Here is a 22211-nt window from a genome sequence, read left to right on the forward strand (position 1 = left end):
CACCATTTAAATGTGTTATTTCTAGTATTATGTTACATATTAAGTTTTCAACATAGACAATGAACAAAGGAAAAGTGACCTATTATCTCACTTAGCTAATTCCTGTTGACTTTTCTTAAATATAAATGCATCATAAGAAAATTCAAATACTGCAGAAAAACAGTTCTCCTTAGTATGCTCTGAGGCCTTTCACCAACTATGTACTTCACCAATAAATTCTTGCCTGTCTTTCTAGGAAAAAAAAATGTATACGATTGCAAATGTTTTTCTTAATGTAACACTATACACAATGTCCCGTGCTTTGCTTTTTAATTTTCCTTAAACACATATCTGAAGGTTTTTGATACTGTAACAGGGCACATCCAGGGCCCCCCTCCCATCCCCGCAAAGGGTGTTTGTGACAGAGTCCAGAGATTGGGGTGTCCAAGAAAAATATATTCTCCCCACCCCAGGGCAGGCCGCCATGGGGGATGGGAGCCTTGAGCAGGGCCATTGAGAGTCAGTTTGCCTGTCAGTAACAGGATAGCTTCATTCCTCATATGCAAAGAGAGTTATTTTGCATATCACCAAGGCTAATCAGGAAGGTTTGAAAGACTTAATACAGAATGTAACTGGGAGAGGGAAGAGGAGAGACAGGGACCTGTGGGAGAGACAATGAAACACAGACTCTGGGGAACAGTGTGAAGACCACAAGGGGAAGAAAGAGAGGAGATAGGACTCTTGCTAGTGGGCCATGAGAAGGTGCCACATGGTTTTGAATTAAGAGCTAGATATCGTGGCGACGCCCCGAATGGTGCTGAGAACCGCGAGAGGCCTGCCTAGCCGAGCCCCGGACTTCTGTTCTTGTTCTTCTGAAGGACGGTACCGCTGACAGGGCCGACTGGCCTGACTGGGCAAAGCGGGGGAAGGCAGGACTGTGTGTGTGCTGGTGGTTGTTTTAAGGGGATTTTTGAGATTTAAGAGCGACATTTAGCCATTAATCAAACGTGTATAACTTTTGAATAAATAATCCCGTTCCTTTTCACCAAACTCTGCCATTCAGAGCCATAATTCCAAGGGCAGCAGACAAAGGACCTACAACCGAGGGACCCCGAGGGTGGGGGGGGTCATTGTTTCAGTAATAACATCTGGGCAACACCCCCCCCCCCCCCCCATGGGTCCGTTGTTCGATATCAGTTTTTGGCGCCCAGCGCGTGGCTGAGAACTGCCTGTGGCAGAGCGACCCCCTCAGGCGTGGGGAAAGTGAGATGGGGCGGGGGGTGGATTTCCCAGTCTCTGGGAATTACTTTGCTCCCCTCATAAGGGCATCAGTCGCCTAATTACACCCACAAAGGTGAAAAGGAAACGGAACGGGAGGGGATCAGAGAAGTAGAACTGGTTGAAAATTTGTTTCTGAGCACTGTTTCGGAATCATGGAAAAGGAGTTGTGGGCAGTAACTTGGGTTACACAGGGTTTTTACGGGGTCTGTATTCTCCTCTTTACAGGTCTTTGCATGTTCTGTTGGTTCAGTAATAGTTCCGAGCTGGCCCCTGAGGGGAGCCCGTTGGGTAGAATTCTAGAGGATTGGGAGACTTACTGCTGTAATTCCATAACTAAGGATCCCCTGTTTAAGCAGAAATGGATTTATTATTGTAACACGGTTTAGCCTACGTAGGTTCTGAGTGGTGAGAAAAGGTGGCCTGTGAATGGTTCCCTGAGTTACTGCATCATTAAGCAGTTGAAACAGTATTGCAGACAGTGGGAAAACTGGGCGGAGCTCCGCTATCTTAATGTGTTTGCATCACTGCTTAATGACATTTTACCTGAGACAGAGAATCGTGTGATGGTGCAGGAAAAAAAGTGGCATCAAAACCCCTCCCTGATAGTAGAACACAGGAAGAGGGGGATGATGAGGAGATGAACCTCATTAATGCTCTCAACCCAGGAGATAGAGCCTCCCAAGTGGAAAGAGTTTCTTATGGCCCCACCACTTCCACAGGAGGGGGGGGGGGCGTCTCTATGGGCCCACCATGCCCTCAGGTGCTTGAGACTGCCCTGGCACCACTCCCTCCTCAGGTGGTGGGGGCCACCACAGCTCCACCACCTGTGCAGGTGGGAGGGGCCTCCTCAGCACCGCCACCTATAGGAGCTACCCCTGAAGTGGAGACTGTAAAGCCAACTGCTCCAGCTTCGCCTCCACCTGCGGAGGAATGTGTCTCACCCCCCCCCCCCCCCCCCACCAACCCGTGAACTTGCCGGGGCACCGCCTATAACCAGGGGGCCTCCAAAGTTGTAGCAAACCAATGCCCTTTGAGGCAATATCCTATAGGTGGAGTAAATGAATAAGGCCAGCGCACTGGCTACTATTGGGCCCATACTCCCTTCTTCACTTCGGACTTACTGAGTTGGAGGAGTTCCAACCCCTCTAAGGGATGATCCTCAGAAAATGGCAGATCTCATCACCTCCATTTTTGCCATTCACCATCCAAACTGGGCAGAGGTACAGGCTCTCCTAGGTATTTTGCTAACTGCAGATGAGAGGTGAGCTGGTTCTAAGTAGGGCTGAACAAGAGGCCCAGCGCCTCCACGAGGAGGATCTCCAGGGCACCCTTGACCCCGCCAGGGCAATTCCTCAGGTGGAGCCTAACTGCGACCTGAATAATAGCGGGGGCCTAGTCTCTTTGAAACATTACAGAAGGTGCATAGTGGAAGGGCTTAGAAAAGCGGTACCCAAGCAGAGGAGCCTGAATTTGATACAGACTCTTCAGCAGAAGCCGGATGAAGATCCTTCTGAATTTTTAGAGAGTATCTATTAGGCTTATAGGAAATACACTGATGCTGACCCAGAAGCACCAGAAAATGTGAGAATGATAAACATGACTTTTATTGGGCAGAGTGCCACAGATATCAGAAGCAAACTCCAGTGTGTGGACATAGCATTTAAAGTTTACAATTCCCAAGAAACTCAAGGCAGAAAGGGCCATGGTGTTTTTAGAAACAGCCCTGGAAGACCAAAAGAAGAGGCAGGACTAGGACACTCATTAGCTGGACGTGCACTCCAGAGGAGGGTTTGAAATTTCTCTTCCGGAGAAAGAAAGTGAATCCTGATAACCAGGTGACAATGTTTCTGTTACTTTATGCATATGTTGTAAAGCTAGGGACTTTTAGCTGCCAGATACTGAGTTTAAGCACTGAGTTTAACTCTAGTCCTTCCTATTGTGGAAAGGAACAGCTGTTAAAAGTGAATTATGGTCAAATCTGAATGGGTGAAAATATGTATGAAGGTGGCAAAAGTTTTAAACCTAAAGGAAAGGAAACCTCAACTAATTTTCTGAGTTTTATGAGCATGTGGTCTGAATTGTTGCTCTGTTTCTGATCAGAAATGTTCTGTATCTGAAGACCTAGGAAAGGTCACCTGTAACCAGTTGGGGAGAATGCCTTTGCCACCCGGGACCCAAGAAGGGTCATTCAGGGCTGATGCATATTTCAGCCTGAGGCAAAGGAGCATGTCTCTGCCAAGAGACCAGGCCTGAAAAGGCACGTCTCTGCCAGGAGACCAGTGAACGCACTGGTGCAAGAGAATACCTCTACCTGTATATTGTTCTTCTGGAACACTGCCTGTGTTTTGAATTTTGCTCTGTATCTACTCTGAAAAGGAAATTGAGGTTTCTCAGGGAAGGTTAAAACTTCACACTACTTAAGAAATTAAGCAAGGGAAAATATAAGGCATGGAAATGAAATCTTAGTGAATATCTGAAGGATAAGGGTTTTCCTTCACACTTTGTATTTTCCTCTCTAGCTGATCCCTCCAGAATTGGGCATTCTGAAGGAGAGAGTGGTGATATAACGCTCCTTTGCACAAAACCAATAAGACCAGTCATTAATGGTGGTTTTGTTAAATAAGATTTGGACTGGAATGTCATGCCTGAAGAGGCATGTCTGGGTTCTGAATGTCACCAGAAAGCCCCGGGGAGCGAACCTAGTGAAAGCCCACAAGAAAAGAAAAGGCCTGGTACCTTGGTCAGTTGTGTGGTTTCTGGCAGTCTTTCCAGGGAAGGAACGAGGGTTGCTTTCCTGAAAGATGGCTAAAAGGAACCTGCAGGCACAATGGAGGCCTCGAGGACTTGAGTGAAACAACAGGTACAGGCAAAGCCAGATGGCAGATGTGTGGCTCAGCTTCTGTGCCCTGAAGGGCAGACTAAAAAGTCAATCTCAAGGTTCCCTCTATGAGTTCCAGCAAAGTGGACTTAAAGATCATGGATGATGCATGACCGCTTTTGGTGTGTTTATGCAAATGAATGGGCAAAATTGAAAAACGACTCAATGTAGTCCCTTTAATGACAATGAGGGTGCTCTCAAGGAGAAAAATCGTGGTTCAAGGAAAATTGCAATGCTCAGCATTGGACATCGGAATGGCGTAGCTAACTGTCTTGAAAGTATGTTTTCATTCGGAAGTTAAAACTGGGTTTGTAATATCACCAAAGATGTTTAATTTACAAGCACAAAGGACCTGTCAAATTGCCACTGTTAAATGTCATTTCAGCAAAGGCCTCTCAACTGGATGTCTCCCCAAGAGAGAGTCTCACAGGCACAGAGACTGGCTGGTGGGTTTCTGTATGAATTAACATCTGTGTTCTTCCTCCTGTTTTCATAGGGTGTATACCTATGATCTCAGTACCGGAGTGATTGTTTGCAGTGTAGATGTGTTGCAAGGAGCCCATCTTCATCATCGCCTACCCTGAGACTCAACGGCTCAGCTGAACTAAGTTGTTGAGTTGGTGAAGTGTTGGGGCGGTCTGTGGGCTTCACTTTAATACTGCTTTCCCTTCGCTCCCCGAATGGTTTGGACAAAGAGGGTCCAGAAATCTGAAAGGGGGGAAATCCTAAAGTATTCCCCTCAGTCCGAGGTAAGTATAGTGGGGAAAAGGGTTTTGGACAGGTGAAGCATGCCTTGTACCCTTTCCTCCAGATAAGCTGTTCTTTTCCCTAATCTGGGACGCTGAAGAATGGTTCCTACCTTTGTCATTTAGCTGTCATGTTTTAATTGTGCCTTTTAACCATCTTGCCAAATCTGTCACCTCCAGAATACAAGGATGCCAACTGTCCAGTAATGCCAGCCTTTGGACGTCAAGCCTGCCACTCCCCAGTAACAGACAACTGACCTGGACTCTGCAAGGTCCCTCCCTTCATGGGAATGCTACCCTCTGTGCCACCCCTTACTCTTTCAGAGACCCCAGACCCAGAAGTAGGTAGGACAGTGGCCAATGCCCAGCAGGAAGCAGCTACAAGAATATAATGAGATCTTTGCCCATTGTACTTTGTTAAGATTATAAAGTGGGGTGTCTGAAAGGGGGGATTTGTAACAGGACACATCCAGGCCCTCCCAAAGGGTGTTTGTAACGGGGTCCAGAGATTGGGGTGTCCAAGAAAAATATATTCTCCCCACCCCAGGGCAGGCCGCCATGGGGGATGGGAGCCTTGAGCAGGGCCATTGAGAGTCATTTTGCCTGTCAGTAACAGGATAGCTTCATTCCTCATATGCAAAGAGAGTTATTTTGCATATCACCAAGGCTAATCAGGAAGGTTTGAAAGACTTAATACAGAATGTAACTGGGAGAGGGAAGAGGAGAGACAGGGACCTGTGGGAGAGACATAGGGACACAGACTCTAGGGAACAGTGTGAAGACCACACGGGAAGAAAGAGGGGAGAAACAACTCTTGCTAGTGGGCTGTGAGAAGTTGCCACATTGTTATGGATTTATTTAGCCATTAATCAAACCTGTATAACTTTTGAATAAATAATTCCTTTTCACCAAACTCTGCCATTCAGAGTCATAATTCCAAGGGCGGGGGGGGGGGGGGGCAAAGGACTTACACTGAGGGAACCTGGGGGAAGCGGAGGCGGGGGGAGGGGGGTCGTCGTTGTTTCAGTAATAGCATCTGGGCACCCCTCTCCCCCACAGATCCATTTGTTCCATAACAATATTGCAACCTACAGAAATACTTCTTTTTAAAAGGCTTTGTAATATTGCATTAGAAGGGTGTTTTGTTATTTCAAATAATGCTGAAAAATATCTTATATTTAGAATGCTTTTGTGAATGTATCCACAAAATAAGTTTCCAGTAGTAGAATTACTAGGAATTATCATGCTATTCCCCAGCTAAAAACCCTTTAATATTCCTCTACCCCACGGCAGCTTAGAATCAAATCCAAATATTTTGTCTTGATTTACCAGCTCCTGGTAGCCTCTTCAACCTGTCAGTTATGACCTGGAAAAACACAAGATCTTTACTCTCAATTCTGCAGTCTCATTCCTGACCCCGGGGTTTTTGGACTTCTTGCTTCTTGTAACCCCGCAGCAGAGGGCTGTCTCTCTGTCATTGTAGTTTCAACTCAAAAGAGTCGCCTTCCCAGTGAGGCCTTCAGGGTTTAAATGAGCACTCCCACGCTTTCACATATGCAGTTTAATTTTAATCTTAACACTTCACTTTCTATTAAATCATTTTGTCTTCCTCTCTGGAATGTGAGCTCCAAAAGAGTAGGAACCCTGTCTCTATTCTTTCTTACAGAGTCCCAAGAGCTCAGAAGAGCACATCCTCCAGAAATGTCTGGTGAAAGAATGGGCAAAAGATAAGTGAATTGAAAATGACCATACAGACTGCCGAATTGCTTTCCAGATTGTCACCAGTGTCCACTGCCAAGGACAGTGCCTGCTCTTAATACTCTCAGCAGCACTTAGTACTACAAAGCATTTACCATAGTTTTGTAATTGTCCATTTCAAAGGTTAAGAAATGGGGATATATCTCTCACTTTGAAATAATTTCTCTTTAGACACTATTAAGAATAAATTAGATATTTGTTTTTAACATATCTCCAATTCCATCTTTAGAAAACGAATGGGCAGTCAGACAATATTTGAATAAGAAACATGGAAAATAAATGAGAATTTCTCAGACTAGTTTGAAATTGATTTGATGACTAGTAAGAATACAAAATTTAAAAAACTGAATCCTTTAAAGATAAGCAGGATTTATCCTTGTAACATACAGTAAATTGTTTGCTGGATTTTTTTCTCTTTCATAGTTTTAAAATCAATCTTGCATTCATTTTCTATTTATTGATTGCTCATAGGCCCAGATACTGTGCTAAAATCCTTACCTCATCGGGCCATACCTACCTTCCAGCCCGATGGGGCCTCTTTTGGCTTGAATTTTACCTTCACTGAGAATTGTACTGCAGAATTCTCTAGAATGACAACTCTTTAAAAATTCCACATATGGAATCTTTGAGAATGTCAATTTGTAAATCAATTAATTTGCTAATCATCAACCAGCCTAGCCATTTAATTTATATAATCTTGTAGTGGAATCTTAAAACACCTTCTTTAATTTATTATACTTTCCTCCTTGACAGAGATGTTTCTCCTAGTTCCCAGTTTCTAGTGGTTTCTAGACTCTTATTTTGAATGAAAATACCTTGTTTTTGGACTACCAAGGAGGTAGGGAGCCACCCACAAGAGAGGGAAATTTTTTCCTAGTTCTAATTTCACCTAATTTTTATAGCAGAAGTTCCTTATTGTTTTATTTTTAAGCTTACAATTACATATATAGATTATATTATTAGATGCTCCATGTCTCATATTTCATTTTTCCTATGTGTAGGGAATGTGTGGATGGATTCACTGAGTAAAAAAGTACTCTTCTGAGAAAAGAAAGAAGGATGTATGTAGAAGCCAGGGCTAAAACACTACTGTGAGACTGGGGGGCAGTAGGGGTCAACATAATATTTAGCACTCTCCTCAAACTATTTTGTTCCACCTACCTGTACAATAAAGAGAAATTTCTCATGGATATAAATAAAGTTTTTGCATTGGACCAGTTAATCCAGTTTTCCTATCTGCTAACTCCCTTCCCTCTTTGTCTCAGTTCATTAAATCTACCCCTCCCCGTCCCCAAAGCCCTCCACCTAATTTTTTTTTAAGTTTTAATTAATGCTTTTTTAAAAATTTATTTACTTTTTAAATACATTTGTCTCTGCCTCCCCCCCACCTCTTTCCCTTGCCCCCTCCCACCTTCCCTCCCTCCACCTAATTTATCTCCCTCTTCAAGATACCTTTCCTGTTCGATTTTCCACCATCCTCATCCTATCCTCAGCACCCTCAGCTGGCAAGTCATTTTGGAGCTCTGCTGGCCGCCCGGCCCCCGGGTTTAAGTGAGTCAAACCCATAGCTCTGGGTGGAGGATCTGGAAGATACGGCGAGGGTAAGGAGGTGGCAAGTGCGTTTTCTTCACGTGTAATCTCGGTACAAATTTGCCTGGAGTTCTTATAAGACAGCTGGCAGATTTTACTATTGCCTGTTGCCTATTAGCCAAGCTTGCGAGTACGCGCGCCTCAGGGCTGCGCCCCGCATGCGGAAACTACGTTCAGAGACCAGGCTGGGCGGCCCACGAGGTCGGTATTGGGGGCTGTGGCTGACCTGGGAACACTTCCTCTCTCTCCTCCTTCCACTCTCCTAGTCACTTTCGTGCTTACGCAAACGCCCCCAGGCCAGAGAGGTCTCTCCCGCTCTCGCTCGCCCTCGCAAAGGGTTAATTTTTCCAGTCGCACGAGGGGGAGGAGATTTCCCTGTAGACAAGTAAAAAGGGTGATGGACAAACGTGCGGGCACTAAGACCGCAAGGCATTCATTTCCTCCTACGGTGGATGCGGACGCCGGGAAGAGAAGAGCCCAGAACGCGGAGCTGGAAGCAGAGCGCAGGCAATGCTCAGCCCTGGATGTAGCTGAGAGGCTGGGAGAGACCGATCGCCGCGACCCAGCGGCGAGGGGAAGACCTGGGGGGCGGGTGGGGGAAACATAGCGCCCGAAACCTAGCGTTTTACAGATTATTTTATTTTGTGTAGAGAACACATAGCGTCTCCGAAGATCAGCCCCAATGAACATGTCAGTGTTGACTTTACAAGAATATGAATTCGAAAAGCAGTTCAACGAGAATGAAGCCATCCAATGGATGCAGGAAAACTGGTAGGTGATGCTTTTCACGGGATCTGTGTCCCGGAGCCCTGCGCGTCTTCCTAGTGCACCTTTATGCCAGTGTTCCCTGCCTGGGCGTGAATGGAGGGGGTGGGGGGGGGGGAATCGCGGGCCGCAGAGAGCCAGCCCTTGAGAGCAGGGGCTGCCTGAAGCACGTAGGTTTGGATGCCCCTGTGCGAACCGCGGCTACACTTGCATCTTTAACACAGATTATATAACATGGAATATATATACTGGGTGTGTGTGTGTACATACATAAAGATGTTTGCGTGGCAGGGAAGGCAGGAGAGATGCCACAGTCCAGGTTCTCTACCTGTGCTGCCTCCTGGCTTTCATCTACCGTGGGGTTTTCTCGCTTGGCCTCCTGCAAGCGGAGTGTGCAAGGCAGTGGAGGGGAACCCGGTCTGCGGCTCCGTTTAACCCTCTCCCACCCGCCGACCTCGGCTCTCTGGTTTCGCCCTCTCCCATCCTCGTGTCCTTCCTTTCTCCTTGCAGCTCTCCACTTCTCTGCCCTCTCTGGGCTCTCCAGCCGGATTCCTCCTTTTCTGGACCCCTTTCCCCACGCGGATCCTTTCCGGTTTCATAAAGGGGGGGGGGGGGTTGGGGGAGGGGACAATGAAAACGGAAAAATGAATGAACCCAATCGAGTGGAGCCACGCCATTAAGTTTGTTTTACGGAAACGCCTTTTGGACTCACTCAGTTCTAATTCACTGGGAGGCTGCTCAGTGGAGTTGAGGTAGATTAAAATCCGCGTCCGCAGAGTCCTTGGGGGCTCTTCCCCAGACAAACTTACAGTCGGGGAAAGCATCGTACTTCTCTACTGTGTTCCCTCCACCAGGCTTTTAAAAAAATCCCTGTGTGTGAGGCAATCCTGTGTCACCTCGCAATATTTAATAGACTAGGACTCGGGCGTGCTCATCTCGCTCTTCTTGTAGACTAAGCTGCTGTGGACGACATTCCCCCCCCTCCCCTTAACCCCTGCACTGGCCACCAGTAAAGTGCCGGCGAACGCACTCGCAGCTGGGCAGTGGTCTGCTGCTTCCCTGGTGTGGGAAGAGGTGGGGCGTTCGGGACGAGGGGGCTCGCGGGCCAGAGGGACCCCGCCCACCGTGTGCCCCGCGCCCTTTCGACCTGCCTTCCCTCCCCCATCTTGGCTGTGCGAAACCGGAGACGCTGGCGCGCTGGGGACCAAGACTGGTCGTTGCACTAGGAGGGCTTCCGCGGGCCCAAGGCGGGAGGGGGTACAACTTCCTTTCCTCCGGCCGCCGGTAGTAGCGACTGGCCTCGAGTGATTCGGCCGCCGCTCTCGCTTCCCATTTCTCGGCCGCCGGCTGGCAGCGTGTGGCGCCGGGGACGAAGAGCGAGGGGCGGAGGGGGCGAAAGCCGGAAGCCGGGAGGGGCACGCGACCCACTCGGAAGGTTGGGAAGTGAGGCAGGCACTGGGGGTGCGGGGCAGGGGCGCGGAGGCCGAGAGCGCCAGGGGTGGGTGGTGGGGGAAGGGGGCTGTATGCCTGGAGGCTTGATCCCAGAAGAGTCTGGACTTGAAAGGCCTGGTGCTGAGGAAAGCCGTGCCCCTCTCCCGGGGACCTTCTCCACCCAAATGCACTTCCTCTTCCCGCGTAGGGGGGTGGTGCTGAAGGCTGTAGGGGGCGTTGGCCGAGGGCCTGGGTCTCCTCCGCAGTCGTTTGTGGTTATCTCTCGTCACACCACTGGAGCCTACTTTCCTCGCCCAGGATCCCTGTGTGCTCTGTGTTTTCTAAGGCTGGCGTGCCTCTGACTTGTTGCGCCGCTGTTGATCCTGACTTTCTGGAGCCGGCTTCCCCTCGCGCCGGCTGGCCCCCCTCGCTGTTGGCCAGAACCTCCCTTACACCGCCGCCGCCAAGGCTGCCTCTCTTTCACTTTTGCCTTTTCTCTCAGGTCACTTTCTGTGCCTCCTCCAGGTACCATTTCCCGCCTCTTTTCCCCATTCACTCAACAAGTACTCACGGAGCCAGACAGGGCCTCATGGGACTGAAACTGGCAACAATGCGCCAACTAAGCTTCGCCTTTTGGGCTCTGACCGCTGTTTTCTCTAGCTCCTTACCTGTACTATTCTTCTGGCAGTCTCTTTGCTGGCTTTTATTTATATGCAAGAATATGTGCAGATAGGCCTGTGTCTCCCACCAGCCTATCATCTCTTTAGGGTATAGATCTTGCCTCATTCCATTCTAGATTACCTGGAGCACCTCAAAGAAGGCTTTGTGCCTGGCAGATGCTGGGGAATATGCTTGTCCAGTGAGTTACAAAATGATCGGTGCCCTCTCTATTGCAGGCACTACCTATGAACAACATATTTGGTCATCCCCTGTATTTGAATACTGTCATTGGCCTACACAGGGATTTCGCCCTCCCTGTTTTTTCTCTTTGTTGATTTTATGTTCTTTTTGGCTTGCTTATTGCAATAAAAACAAAACAAAACACACGCAAAAAAGAAAACTCTGCTGGCTGTTATCTCTTCTTACTTGCAAGTCTTCCTGACCCTGATTTTCTTGCTTTTTTTCTTTTCCTCCGTAGTGTAAACCTCTGAGTTTTATAAACTTCCCTCCCATAGCCCCGACAGCAAAAAGTCTGGAACCAGGTGAATAAGAAAATGAAGATTTTCTTTGTTTTTTTTTTTTTGTTGTTGTTATTGTTGTTTGTTTGTTTTGTTAAAAGGAGAAGGGAGCTCCATAACTAAGGCTTAGACTCTGTTGGGGGCAGGGGAAGTTTAGGAAACCACAGGGCCTTAACTTTTCCAGACTTCTTAATTTAAATGGTTTGAAATAATTTTTGGAGGAAAGCACAATGTTGTGAAATTTCTGCTGTCTTTTGTTTGAGAAATCATTTGCAGTTGTTCTTTAAAAATCTTCTCGACATAGCCTCAAACAAAACTTGTTAATTTAGAGAATTATAATTTATTTCAAAAATGAGCTATGTTGTCTTTTGAAGAATTTTGAGGACTGCCAGGAGTGCTGTTTTGTCAGTATGCTGTTTGTATTACCTAGTATCATTTACGAGGACATTAAATAAAGGTAGTTTATTAAACATGTTCTATAATCCATGTTCATTACCTTATTACATATTAATGTAATGGGGTCCCTATTTTGGAGTGGTGTTGTATAAACACTAAAGTGTCCAGCTGAGGCAAGTTTATCAAATTTATTGCTACTTTTGATGAATGATTAGCCCTATATTCATTGTTCTAGACACAGGATGAGAAGACTTTACTTTGTTAGCAAATAGTTTTTACCTGTAACAAATTAGAAAAGCAATTGAAATGCAAGGGAATATATTCCCTTGGATAGTCATCCCAAGCCTCATCTTGAAACTTCATGTCAAGCTAAAAATATCTGGGTTGATGTTGTCTGGTAAATGAGAGTTATCTACATGAGGTAGAAGAAAATGCCTGCTTTTAGTTCAATAGCATTTTTGAGTTCCAGTTTTACTCTGAAAACCTCAGGTGATTTTTACAACATTGAAAAGAGAGGCATTTTGTTCTTTTCTAGGATGTCTGGCCCTTTGCCTGCTATTCTCACTAATAATGGACTTAATTTATAAATGCTTCTAGCAAGGAGCAAAATCACCTAGTGATTGGTAAGGTGACATAAAATTCATTGAGTGAGAAGGGCAGCTGGGCTCTGCCTTCCCTTTCAGCAGCCTCCTAGGTCTGTGCTCACAACAGTGGATGCTTCTTGCTCCAGTTGTAAATGTTTGGCCAATGATGATTATCTTCTGATGTCGGCTGACATGGTGTTCACCAATAGGAAAGCAGGAGGCCTGTGCTGACTGCTGCAACATTATGTATGTGAGGTGACGTCATCACAGGGCTTGCCTAGAACCTCCTGAAATCCTCCCCGGCTCCCCTCTGGCATCCTCCACATCCAGCCTTTCAATGCTTTGTATATTTTTCTGACTTTTTTCCCCCTCCCATCTCCTGTGGTGATACTTTAAGGGTTTTTGTATGTGTGTGTGTGTGTTCTGTACTATAAGGTCTATAAAATGTGTAGGAATTTTTAGATTTAAAGACTGTCTAAGGAAACTTTTATCCACAAATTTGTTTTTACTAAGGAAAACTAAACACTATTTAAAAGAATTGAATATCTATATGTTTTTATATGGGAGGTTTAGAAAGTAACATGACATACAATTTCTGTATTAAAACACAAAAGCATTATAAGCCAGTATTAATATTTTACTCAAAATACATAACCATAATGTCTATCAAACTTTAAAATGCCTGCTGTTTTTCTTGTGGTGCCAATTGCCTTGCAGTGATCCCTAAAATACTCCCATGACCTGTATGCATTTATAAGAAAAATGGCAGGGAAATAATGCAACTTGGGGTCATGAAACAGAAAAGGCCAGAGTCTCATTTAATCAATGACACTACAGCAAATTCAGATTTGGTCAGCTGTCTAGGAAAGTACTGTGTCTACATTGTACTCATTATGTTGCTTGCCACTTATTTTGGAGAATCGCAGTTCATATTAGCTTTAAGATTGTAAAGTCCTAAGAGCGAGGAACTTAACCTATCTTTCAGTAAACTTTAGAAAGCACTGGAATAATGCCTTAATATGAACTAGGTTAAGAATGAGAAGACTGAGAAAATGTATAAAAAGAAAAATATGATGTATGTTATGATCCAGAAAATAAAATCTTGTTTGGAAATTTTGACCTGAAAACTTTCATGTACCTTTAAGATACTGATTTATATTTGTTTAGGGGTTTTTTTTTAAGGATTCACAGGGATAATGCAAATTCTTTCTTTGATTATATTATCCCTCTCTTATTTGTATTAGCTATAAATAGTATATGATGGTAAAATTTTTACATGAGGCCTTTGTTAAATTAGGAGTTAAATGTGTGGTATAGAGAAGGCTTCTTGTTTGTTTTTATGTGAGATGATGATGCTAATATTAGGTGTCAGTATCACATTGAAATTTAACTCCAGAGTCAACTCATTTCAGATCTAACATCTCACTTCCCTTTAACAGATTCTTTCAAGTTAGACAATGGAAGGACTGTGAGGGGTATGAAGACTTCAAAATACTTGGAAGGGCATAAAATCACCATTATAATCAGTCTTCAGCCAACAAAGTAAAATAAAAGAGTATCTTCAGAATCTATCTTTGTTTTAGTGAGCTGGATATTTTAGGTCCAAGTATTTTCTGAGATGAGTTATCAAAAAATTGTCTCAATGACCCTCTTGATTTTTTTATGTATGGACACAGGTGAGCCAAGCTGCCTTTTATAATAGGAACCAGACAACACTGCACAAAATTTGCCTTAGCTCATTACTTTCTCTAGTTCCTAGCTTCAAATCCACGTGCTCCCATTTACTTCCCTATTTATGTTAGGAGAGTAGAAGAAAAGTTTAACTAGTATAGTTACTTATACCACAGATATTATTATTTCTTTAGATAAACTTAGGAAATCTGAATGAAAATCTAACATGGCTTTAAGGAAATAAGACAATATTATTCGTTATCTATATTATGATTGTGTGCATATTCAGGGAGGTACAAATGTGCAATGTTGGCATAGCTACTCAATTTTTTTTAAAAAGCATTCTTTATAATTATATTTAACTTACAATAATTTATTTTAGAGATAGATTAATCCTATTTATAAAAATTATTGTCCTAGGATAAAAAATGAATTTGTAATTTTAAGTTCATTGAGCAAAACCATCCCAAAGTGCAGGTCCATGTAAGTCCTTGAAGTTCAAGATTATGTATTTATCATGATTCATTTTTATATTGAATACTCATGATTTTTAGTTTTAAGGTTCTTCATCCCACTATACTGTATTGGAATGATGAATATTTTTAGGAAAACTTTTATTTAGTCACTGACTCTGAATTTTCTGAAATTTAACTCTAAGCTTGTCTGCCAAAAAAAGAAGAAAAAAGCCCAAGTGAGAAAAGATTGCGACTTATCTTTGCTGAGATAAATAAGCCAGGCTGATTAGAAGCAATTTTGCTTGATACATACTCATGGTTCTTTAGTACTTTTATTCTATTTCTTTCAGGATTTCATATTTTAGTATTTCCTACAGTTTTTGTGGAAGAGTTTGTAATTACAATCTGATAAGGAGAGTTACCATTGATGTAATGTATTTTGGATAAAAGCCCTATGTTTTTAATCAGGTTTATGATTGCATATTTTAAGATGTCCTACTTCAACCTTTCATTTAATTTTATTTTTTTTGCACATTCTTTTTTTTCTTCTTTTTTCTTTTTTGCATTTTTTCCTCTTTTTCCTTTTTTTTTACTGTTGTTCAAGTAGAGGTGTCTCCATTTTCCCGCCACCACTTTCCCTGCCCCCCACCCCAACCCCAGCTTCCCACCCTCAATCCTTCCCCGCTTTGGCTTTGCCCATGGGTCATTTACACATGTTCCTTGATGACCCTTACGCTTCTTTCTCTCATTGTCCCCCTCCTCCCTCTCCTCTGGTCATCATCAGTTTGTTTTTTATTTCAATGTCGCTGGTTCTATTTTGCTTGTTTGTTTTGTTGATTAGGTTCCACTTATAGGTGAGATCATATGGTATTTTTCTTTCACCCCCTGGCTTATTTCACTGAGCATAATGCTCTCCAATTCCAACCATGCTGTCCCGAAGGCTAGTAGCTCACTCTTTCTTTCCCCTGCATAATATTCCATTGTGTAACTGTATGATAGTTTTTTGATTCACTCATTCACTGATGAGCACTTAGGTTGCTTCCAACACTTGGCTATTGTAAATTGTGCTGCTATAAACTTTGGGCTGCGTAAGTTCTTTTGAATTGGTGTTTCAGGATTTTTAGGTCAACCCTTAATTTTATTAACACCCCCTTAGAGCTAGTTTTCTCTTTTTAAATGATCCCTTGAGTTCTGAGGCTGAATTTTTTGAATTGACTATTTGTTAACTTTTAATGAACAGTATACAAGATCATTCTTTGAAGACTCTGAAAGATAAGTGAAATCCATGTTTTTCATTTATCTTTCTTAGAATACAATCATTTACCTACAAAAGTGTATGTATGTGTACACGCATATATGTACATACACATATATGTTAAAGTACATTTTAAAAAAATAACATACCCCATTAAAGATCATTTCTTGTCTATTTCTTGCTATTAGAAGAGTATCTTGCTGAGTCATACATACTTTTCTAAAATTTCGTGCAAAATTTGTCCTAATTTAATTGACATTTTTGTCAGTTTTAAAAAACTGAATGATACAATTGTAGTAAGTCTTTGAAAACTGCAAAAATTGATCAGGTAGTACTTTGGATTTAACCCAATTATTAAAACATTCTTCTGTCTTTTAGACCCACTTGCTTAGCTCCTTCTATTCAAAGAAGTGGGGTTAAAATGTGAAAGTTTTTAAAATACTAGGCCCACTCTGACTAGTGTAGTAGATTTGTTCAGTCAAGTGAGTTCAGTGGAACTCAGTGTTTTGAAGTTGATTATTTATTGATCTTGTTTTAGGAGGTTCATTGGGGAAAAAAAATGTGTGAGACTTATTAAAGTGCGTTGGTGCCCTAAGTATTTAAAAGCTGTCCTATCACTGGTTATCATTACAATGAGAGGGCAGGAAGCTCAGTAAGAGTTACTTTAAATATCAAAACCTGTAGTTTCTTCTCAATTTTATGACTTTTTGACAAAGACAAAGATCTTGGTATGGTAGATTTTCATTCTGGAGTAATGATACTAATAGTTGATACTTACATAGTTGTTTACTGATTGCAGGCATTCTTTTAAAATGTTTTACATATGTTAACTGTTAAATCCTTCCAACCACCCTTTGATGCATTATTTTTTCAATTTTACACAACAGGAAATGAGGCTCAGTGTGGTTAAACAAGTTTGCATGTAGGGATAACAAGGAGAGAAATAGGCTCCAGACCTTCCTTAAGTCTTGGTCACGCAAGCTTCGATCATTCCCACATTGGAACAGGAATAAATATTTGATCAATAAAAGAATGCACTTGAAAACTTGGCAGTATTGTAAACATGTAAAATACCCTACCTGTTTATACTTGCAAGTATCTCACAAGTGTCTGTTGTCTTCTACTTTTTCCCTAAATGGATCCTGAACACTTAAAGCTAGGATAACTACAAAAAAACACCTAGTAACCTTATAATGAACATGGCACTGTATAGATAAACATTTCAATCATTAAGGAATATTATTTTCTGAATATTATTTGTTCAGTATCTATCCGCACTTTTATTATGGAGAAAGCCATGCTGCCTTGAATGCTTCTATCATAAAAATTTCCAGTTTCATCTCAAGCAAACCATGACACACAGATTTGGAACATTTCTTATGAAGTATACTTCTGTCTGTTGCTCCTATTAGCTTCATACACTGAACTGATTTTAGACACTGGCAGTTTCTTGCCACCTGGCATTGCCTGCAGACAGGCTTTCCTCCAGGCAGGTGTTAGGAGCTACAGGTAAATGAATAACCACCCCTAGTTGACAGGGGTGGGGGAAATGTGTGGTTTAGGGATGTCCCTATTCTTAGATGTCAGCTTCTGCAATGTGAAGAATTAAAAAGTACTCTTTATTGTTTCATGAGTTTTACTTTTTTCTCATTCTACAGAAATTTATTATAATAAAAAGAAATGAAAACATCAAAAATAGGATGATTTAGAAAAGAAAATGCCCCTAATTCTTATACAGAGGCTACCACAGTTATTTTGCTGCCTGTCCCTCAGCCCCATTTCCACGTTTCAGTGAGTGTCCCCAACAGTGAGGTCCCTGTGACTTGCCAGGGGCTGACTGCGCTGGACACTTACTGCTCATTTATTTACATGCTATCTCCTTACAACTTTTTTTAGCTCTCTTTTTTCTTCTTTACCTTATAAACATGTTTCATATCACTAAAACCTTTCCATAAGTATAATTTTTAGTGGCTACTTAATATTTTATTGCTTGGGCTTAAATTAAGTTAGGTAACCAGTCCCTAATGTTGAGCATGTTAAGTTTCTGGTATTTTACTATTAGAAATAGTCCTCTGAACATCTTTGTATATTAATCTTTTCAGTTACTCAATAATTTTTAAAAATATAAATACAAACTTACTCAATAATTTTTAAAAATATAAATACAAACTCTGGCATCCAGAGAATGACTCTTAAAGGTTTACGATAACCTACAGCCATGTTTGAAGTCTAGAAGAGTTGAACCAATTTACACTCCACCAGGGAAGGAGAGTTTTCACCCTTTTTAGCATTGAAGATGATCACATTTTTGATAAATTAATGTAAAAAATGATATCCTATTGCTTTAATTTATATTTCTAGTAAGACTCAGGAAATTTACTTGTTGTTTTCCATTTGTTCTTGTAAATTATCTGTACCTGGCCTTTCCTAACGAGCTATTTATTTGCTTACTCTTGGGCTATTATAAGGATATTAGCCCTTTGTCCAGCAGGACTACTAGCTGCAAATAATTCTGCTCCAGAATGATTTCTATGGCCTCTAGTATGCTAACTTCCATAGCTGGGAGCAGATCTAACAATGAGTCTATGAAATATTCTATTTTCCATCACCATCTAAATCAAAAGAAACACCTATGCTTATCTCTTTATGTTTACGGAGGTCCCTAGCCCCAGGGAGGAAGGGAAAGAGAAGGCAAGGGGGCTCCTGAGGTCTGTGCCTCAGCGCCAGAACGCTCTCTCCCTGGGTGTCTCAAGCCTCACACTGTGCTAGGCCCCTTCCTCTCCCAGTGCCCTGCTCCAGCCCTGCCATGTCTCCACCACACCTGTCGGCAGTTGGAGGGGCTGGAACTGCGGCCGACTTGGCTGCCTTTAGCCTTTGTCCCTCAGCCCGGTTCCTCTGCTGCCAAAGAGGATGCCAGACCCTCTGTTCTTTTTTTTACTACCACCCCCACTCCGCAGCACCGCCACTGACATGTTTGGCCTAAGGCCCCTCCATTCGGCCTGTGTTGGAGAAATGTTCCCGGTACCAGAGAGGATGAAAAGACTGGGGTTGGTCTCCATGACAACTGGAAGAAAGAAGAATAACTCTGGAAACGTAATTTCCTAACTCTGGAAATTCCAGCTTCTGCAAGGAGCCACCCCGGATGGCTCCTACAAGAACCAAGAACATCTTTAGTCCTTCAAATCTCAATGCCCAGTATTGCCTGCCTTTCTGCCTCCCCTTCTGCCTCCTCCTGACACCACAAACATACACACACACACACACACACACACACACACACTCTCACTCACTCACTCACTCACTCAACTCACTCTCCTCCTTGACCTGACTGACGAAGCTTCTGTCCATGTCTGAGCTCCTGTAGATCATCCTGAGGAATCAAAGAATCATCATCTTCTGGGGCTGCCAAGATCAACCTCAACATCAGAACACCTGAAATATGTGTAACGTTTTTCACAGTTTATAGACTGCTCTTCACATTTCATTTATTCCTTCCAGCAACATTTCATGATGAGACAACTAATCCAGAGGCACACGTTTCTTAAAAATGACAGAACTTGGACTTCTCACTGAGAAGGTAGCTACTCCGCATTGTGATAATCAAAAGAAGGCATGGATTCAGTGAAATTCCTATATATCACTGGAAGGCTTTTTCTCCTCTTAAGTACGTATGTGTGTCTTCACTCTTTCTAGTGGATTTGTGAACTTGCTGATAATCTGTGGCTATCATTTAAGCTTACCCATTCTAAAACAAGTGAAATCTATACTACGGCAGTTAGGCAAGAGGTATATAACCCTACATCAAAAATTCACATAAATTGAGCAAAAGAAACCAGACAGAATATATACTGTATGATTCTATTTATATGAAGTTAAACATTAATAAATGATGTTAGAAGTCAGAATAATGGTTACTTTTGGGGAAGGGAGAGAGAATAGTGGTAAGAGGATACCAGATAGGCTGATAGCAGGCTGGTACTGTCTCATTTTTTGGGGCTGGGTGGTAGTTGCATGGGTATGTTCACCTTCTATTATTTTCACCAAGGTGTTTGCTTGATTTGTATAGCTCTTTGTATGTGTTGTGCTTACATAAAACTTTTTCAAAAAAAAAAAAAAAGAGGGCTCCTGCTTATTGTGGTGAGGGAGGTATTAGTCTCTGACTTCCTCCTAACTTTTGGACTCTTGCTTGCCTTGATTTTTCATTTTTTCACAAGTGTTGTGATGAGTGTTCACTGTGGTATTGTCACGGTTAAGCCCATGGACTCAGGAACCAGTGTAGCTGTGTTCAAGCCCTGGTTCTACTGCGTAGAAGCTACTGACAGGCTAATTGGTGCCTATCTGCCTTATTTTTCTCATCCCTAAATTGGGACATGTTGATAATATTGGGGATGGTAATAATGATGATGGAGTCTACTTTAGCAGGCTGAGTATTAAACAATTTGTGTGCATTAAGCCCTTAGAATGGTGCCCAGTATGTACATTTTAATTACACCTTTATTGTTGCCTGCACCATAAACGATGGGATCAAGAGGGAGAGGAGAAAATTAAATTCCCAAGGAACTCCCAATCACCTTGCAATCGATGCTCCAAATACAACATAAAGAGCTCCGTTTCCTCAGAACCACTACTAAGGTGTAGGTACCGGTGGAGGGGGGAAATGTATGACATTGACCTCCATTCTAGAAACCTATAAATCTACTTTGAAAGAGCCTGGCAAAAGAAAACATTGTTATATAAATGTGGCTTATAAAAAGTGTGAGGGCCAGCTGTACCAAGAACATTTGGAAACACTTTGAGAAGCTCTGCTTTGTCTTCAGTCACAAGTAACACACACAGTGTAAAACAGAACCAGTCCTTATTGGTGTATAAAAAGGCAGCTGATTTCTGGATATTTATTTTGTATCCGGCCACTTTACTGAATTCATTTATCAGCTCTAGTAGTTTTTGGTGGAATCTTTAGGGTTCTCTGTATACAGTATTATGTCATCTGCAAATAATGAGAGCTCAACCTGTTCCAATTTAAATGCCTTTTATTTCTTCTTGTCTGATTGCTGTGGCTAGGACTTCCAGTACTGTGTTCAATAAGAGTGATAAAAGTGGATCCTTTTCTTGTTCCTTATCTTAAGGAAACTGCTTGTAGTTTTTGCCCATTGAGTATGTTTTTGGCAATGGGTTTGTCATATATGGCCTTTATTATGTTGAGGTATGTTCCCTCTAACCACCTTTGTTGACCACTTTGTCATAAATGAGGGCTGGGTTTTATCAAATGCTTTTCTGCATCTATTAATATGATCATGTGGTTTTTATCCTTTTTTTTTATGTGATGTATCATGTTTATTGATTTGCAGATATTGTACCAACCTTGCACCCCCAGAATAAATCTCACTTGATCATGGTGTATGACCTATTTAATGTATTGCTGGATCCAGTTTGCTAATATTGTGTTGAAGATTTTAGCATCTGTGTTCACCAGGGATATTGGCCTATAATTTCCTTTCTTCATAATATCTTTTTCTGGTTTTGGAATTGGGGTAATTCTGGCCTCATAAAATGAGTTTGGGAGTGTTCCCTCTTGAATTTTTCAGAGTAGGTTGAGAAGGTTAGAGTTAGTTCTTTCAATGTTGTAAAATTCACCTGTGAAGCCATCTGGTCCAGGACTTTTGTTTCTTGGGAGTTTTTTGATTACTGCTTCAGTTTCTCTTGTTGTAATCTGTCTATTCAGATTCTGTGATTCAGTGTGGAAGATTAAATGTTTCTAGGAATTTATCCATTTTGTCCAGATTGTCCAATATGTTGACATATAGTTGTTGGTAATATTTTCTTACAAACCTTTGTAATTCTTTGGCATCAGTTGTTACTTCTCTTTCATTTCTGATTTTATTTATTTAGGTTATATGATTTTACTTATGTGGGAAATCTAATAAACAAAATAAACTAACAAAATACAAACAAACTCAGATACAGAGAACAGACTGCTGTCAGAGAGGAAGGGGGTTGGGGGCTGTGTGAAAAAAATCAGTGGGTTAAGCAAAGGAAAAAACCGCATAGACACAGGAAACAGTAAAGTGATTATAAGAGGGAACGAGGGGTGGAGGGGGGTAGAAGAGGGTAAGTGGGGGATAAATATGATGGAAGGGGACTTGACTTGGGGTGGTGAACACACAATACAATAGGCTGATGATGCATTATAGAATTGTATACCTGAAACCTACATAATTTTATTAACCAATGTCACCCCAATAAA

General features: G+C 42.4%; 1 protein-coding gene across 1 annotated transcript in view; it reads left to right on the plus strand.

Moving 5' to 3' along the window:
- The first annotated feature begins 8845 nt into the window (after window positions 1–8845).
- ELOVL6 (ELOVL fatty acid elongase 6) overlaps window positions 8846–22211 on the plus strand; it is a 133600-nt gene continuing 120234 nt past the window's right edge. The window contains exon 1 of the mRNA XM_054591620.1: window positions 8846–9003. Within this exon, the coding sequence (XP_054447595.1) occupies window positions 8915–9003 (89 nt within the window). The 5' untranslated portion in view covers window positions 8846–8914. The remainder of the gene's footprint in view (window positions 9004–22211) is intronic.

Source organism: Pteronotus mesoamericanus, unplaced genomic scaffold (assembly GCF_021234165.1).
Source record: "Pteronotus mesoamericanus isolate MK-2021 breed Mesoamerican mustached bat unplaced genomic scaffold, CSHL_Meso_final scaffold_232, whole genome shotgun sequence".
Lineage (NCBI taxonomy): Eukaryota > Metazoa > Chordata > Mammalia > Chiroptera > Mormoopidae > Pteronotus > Pteronotus mesoamericanus.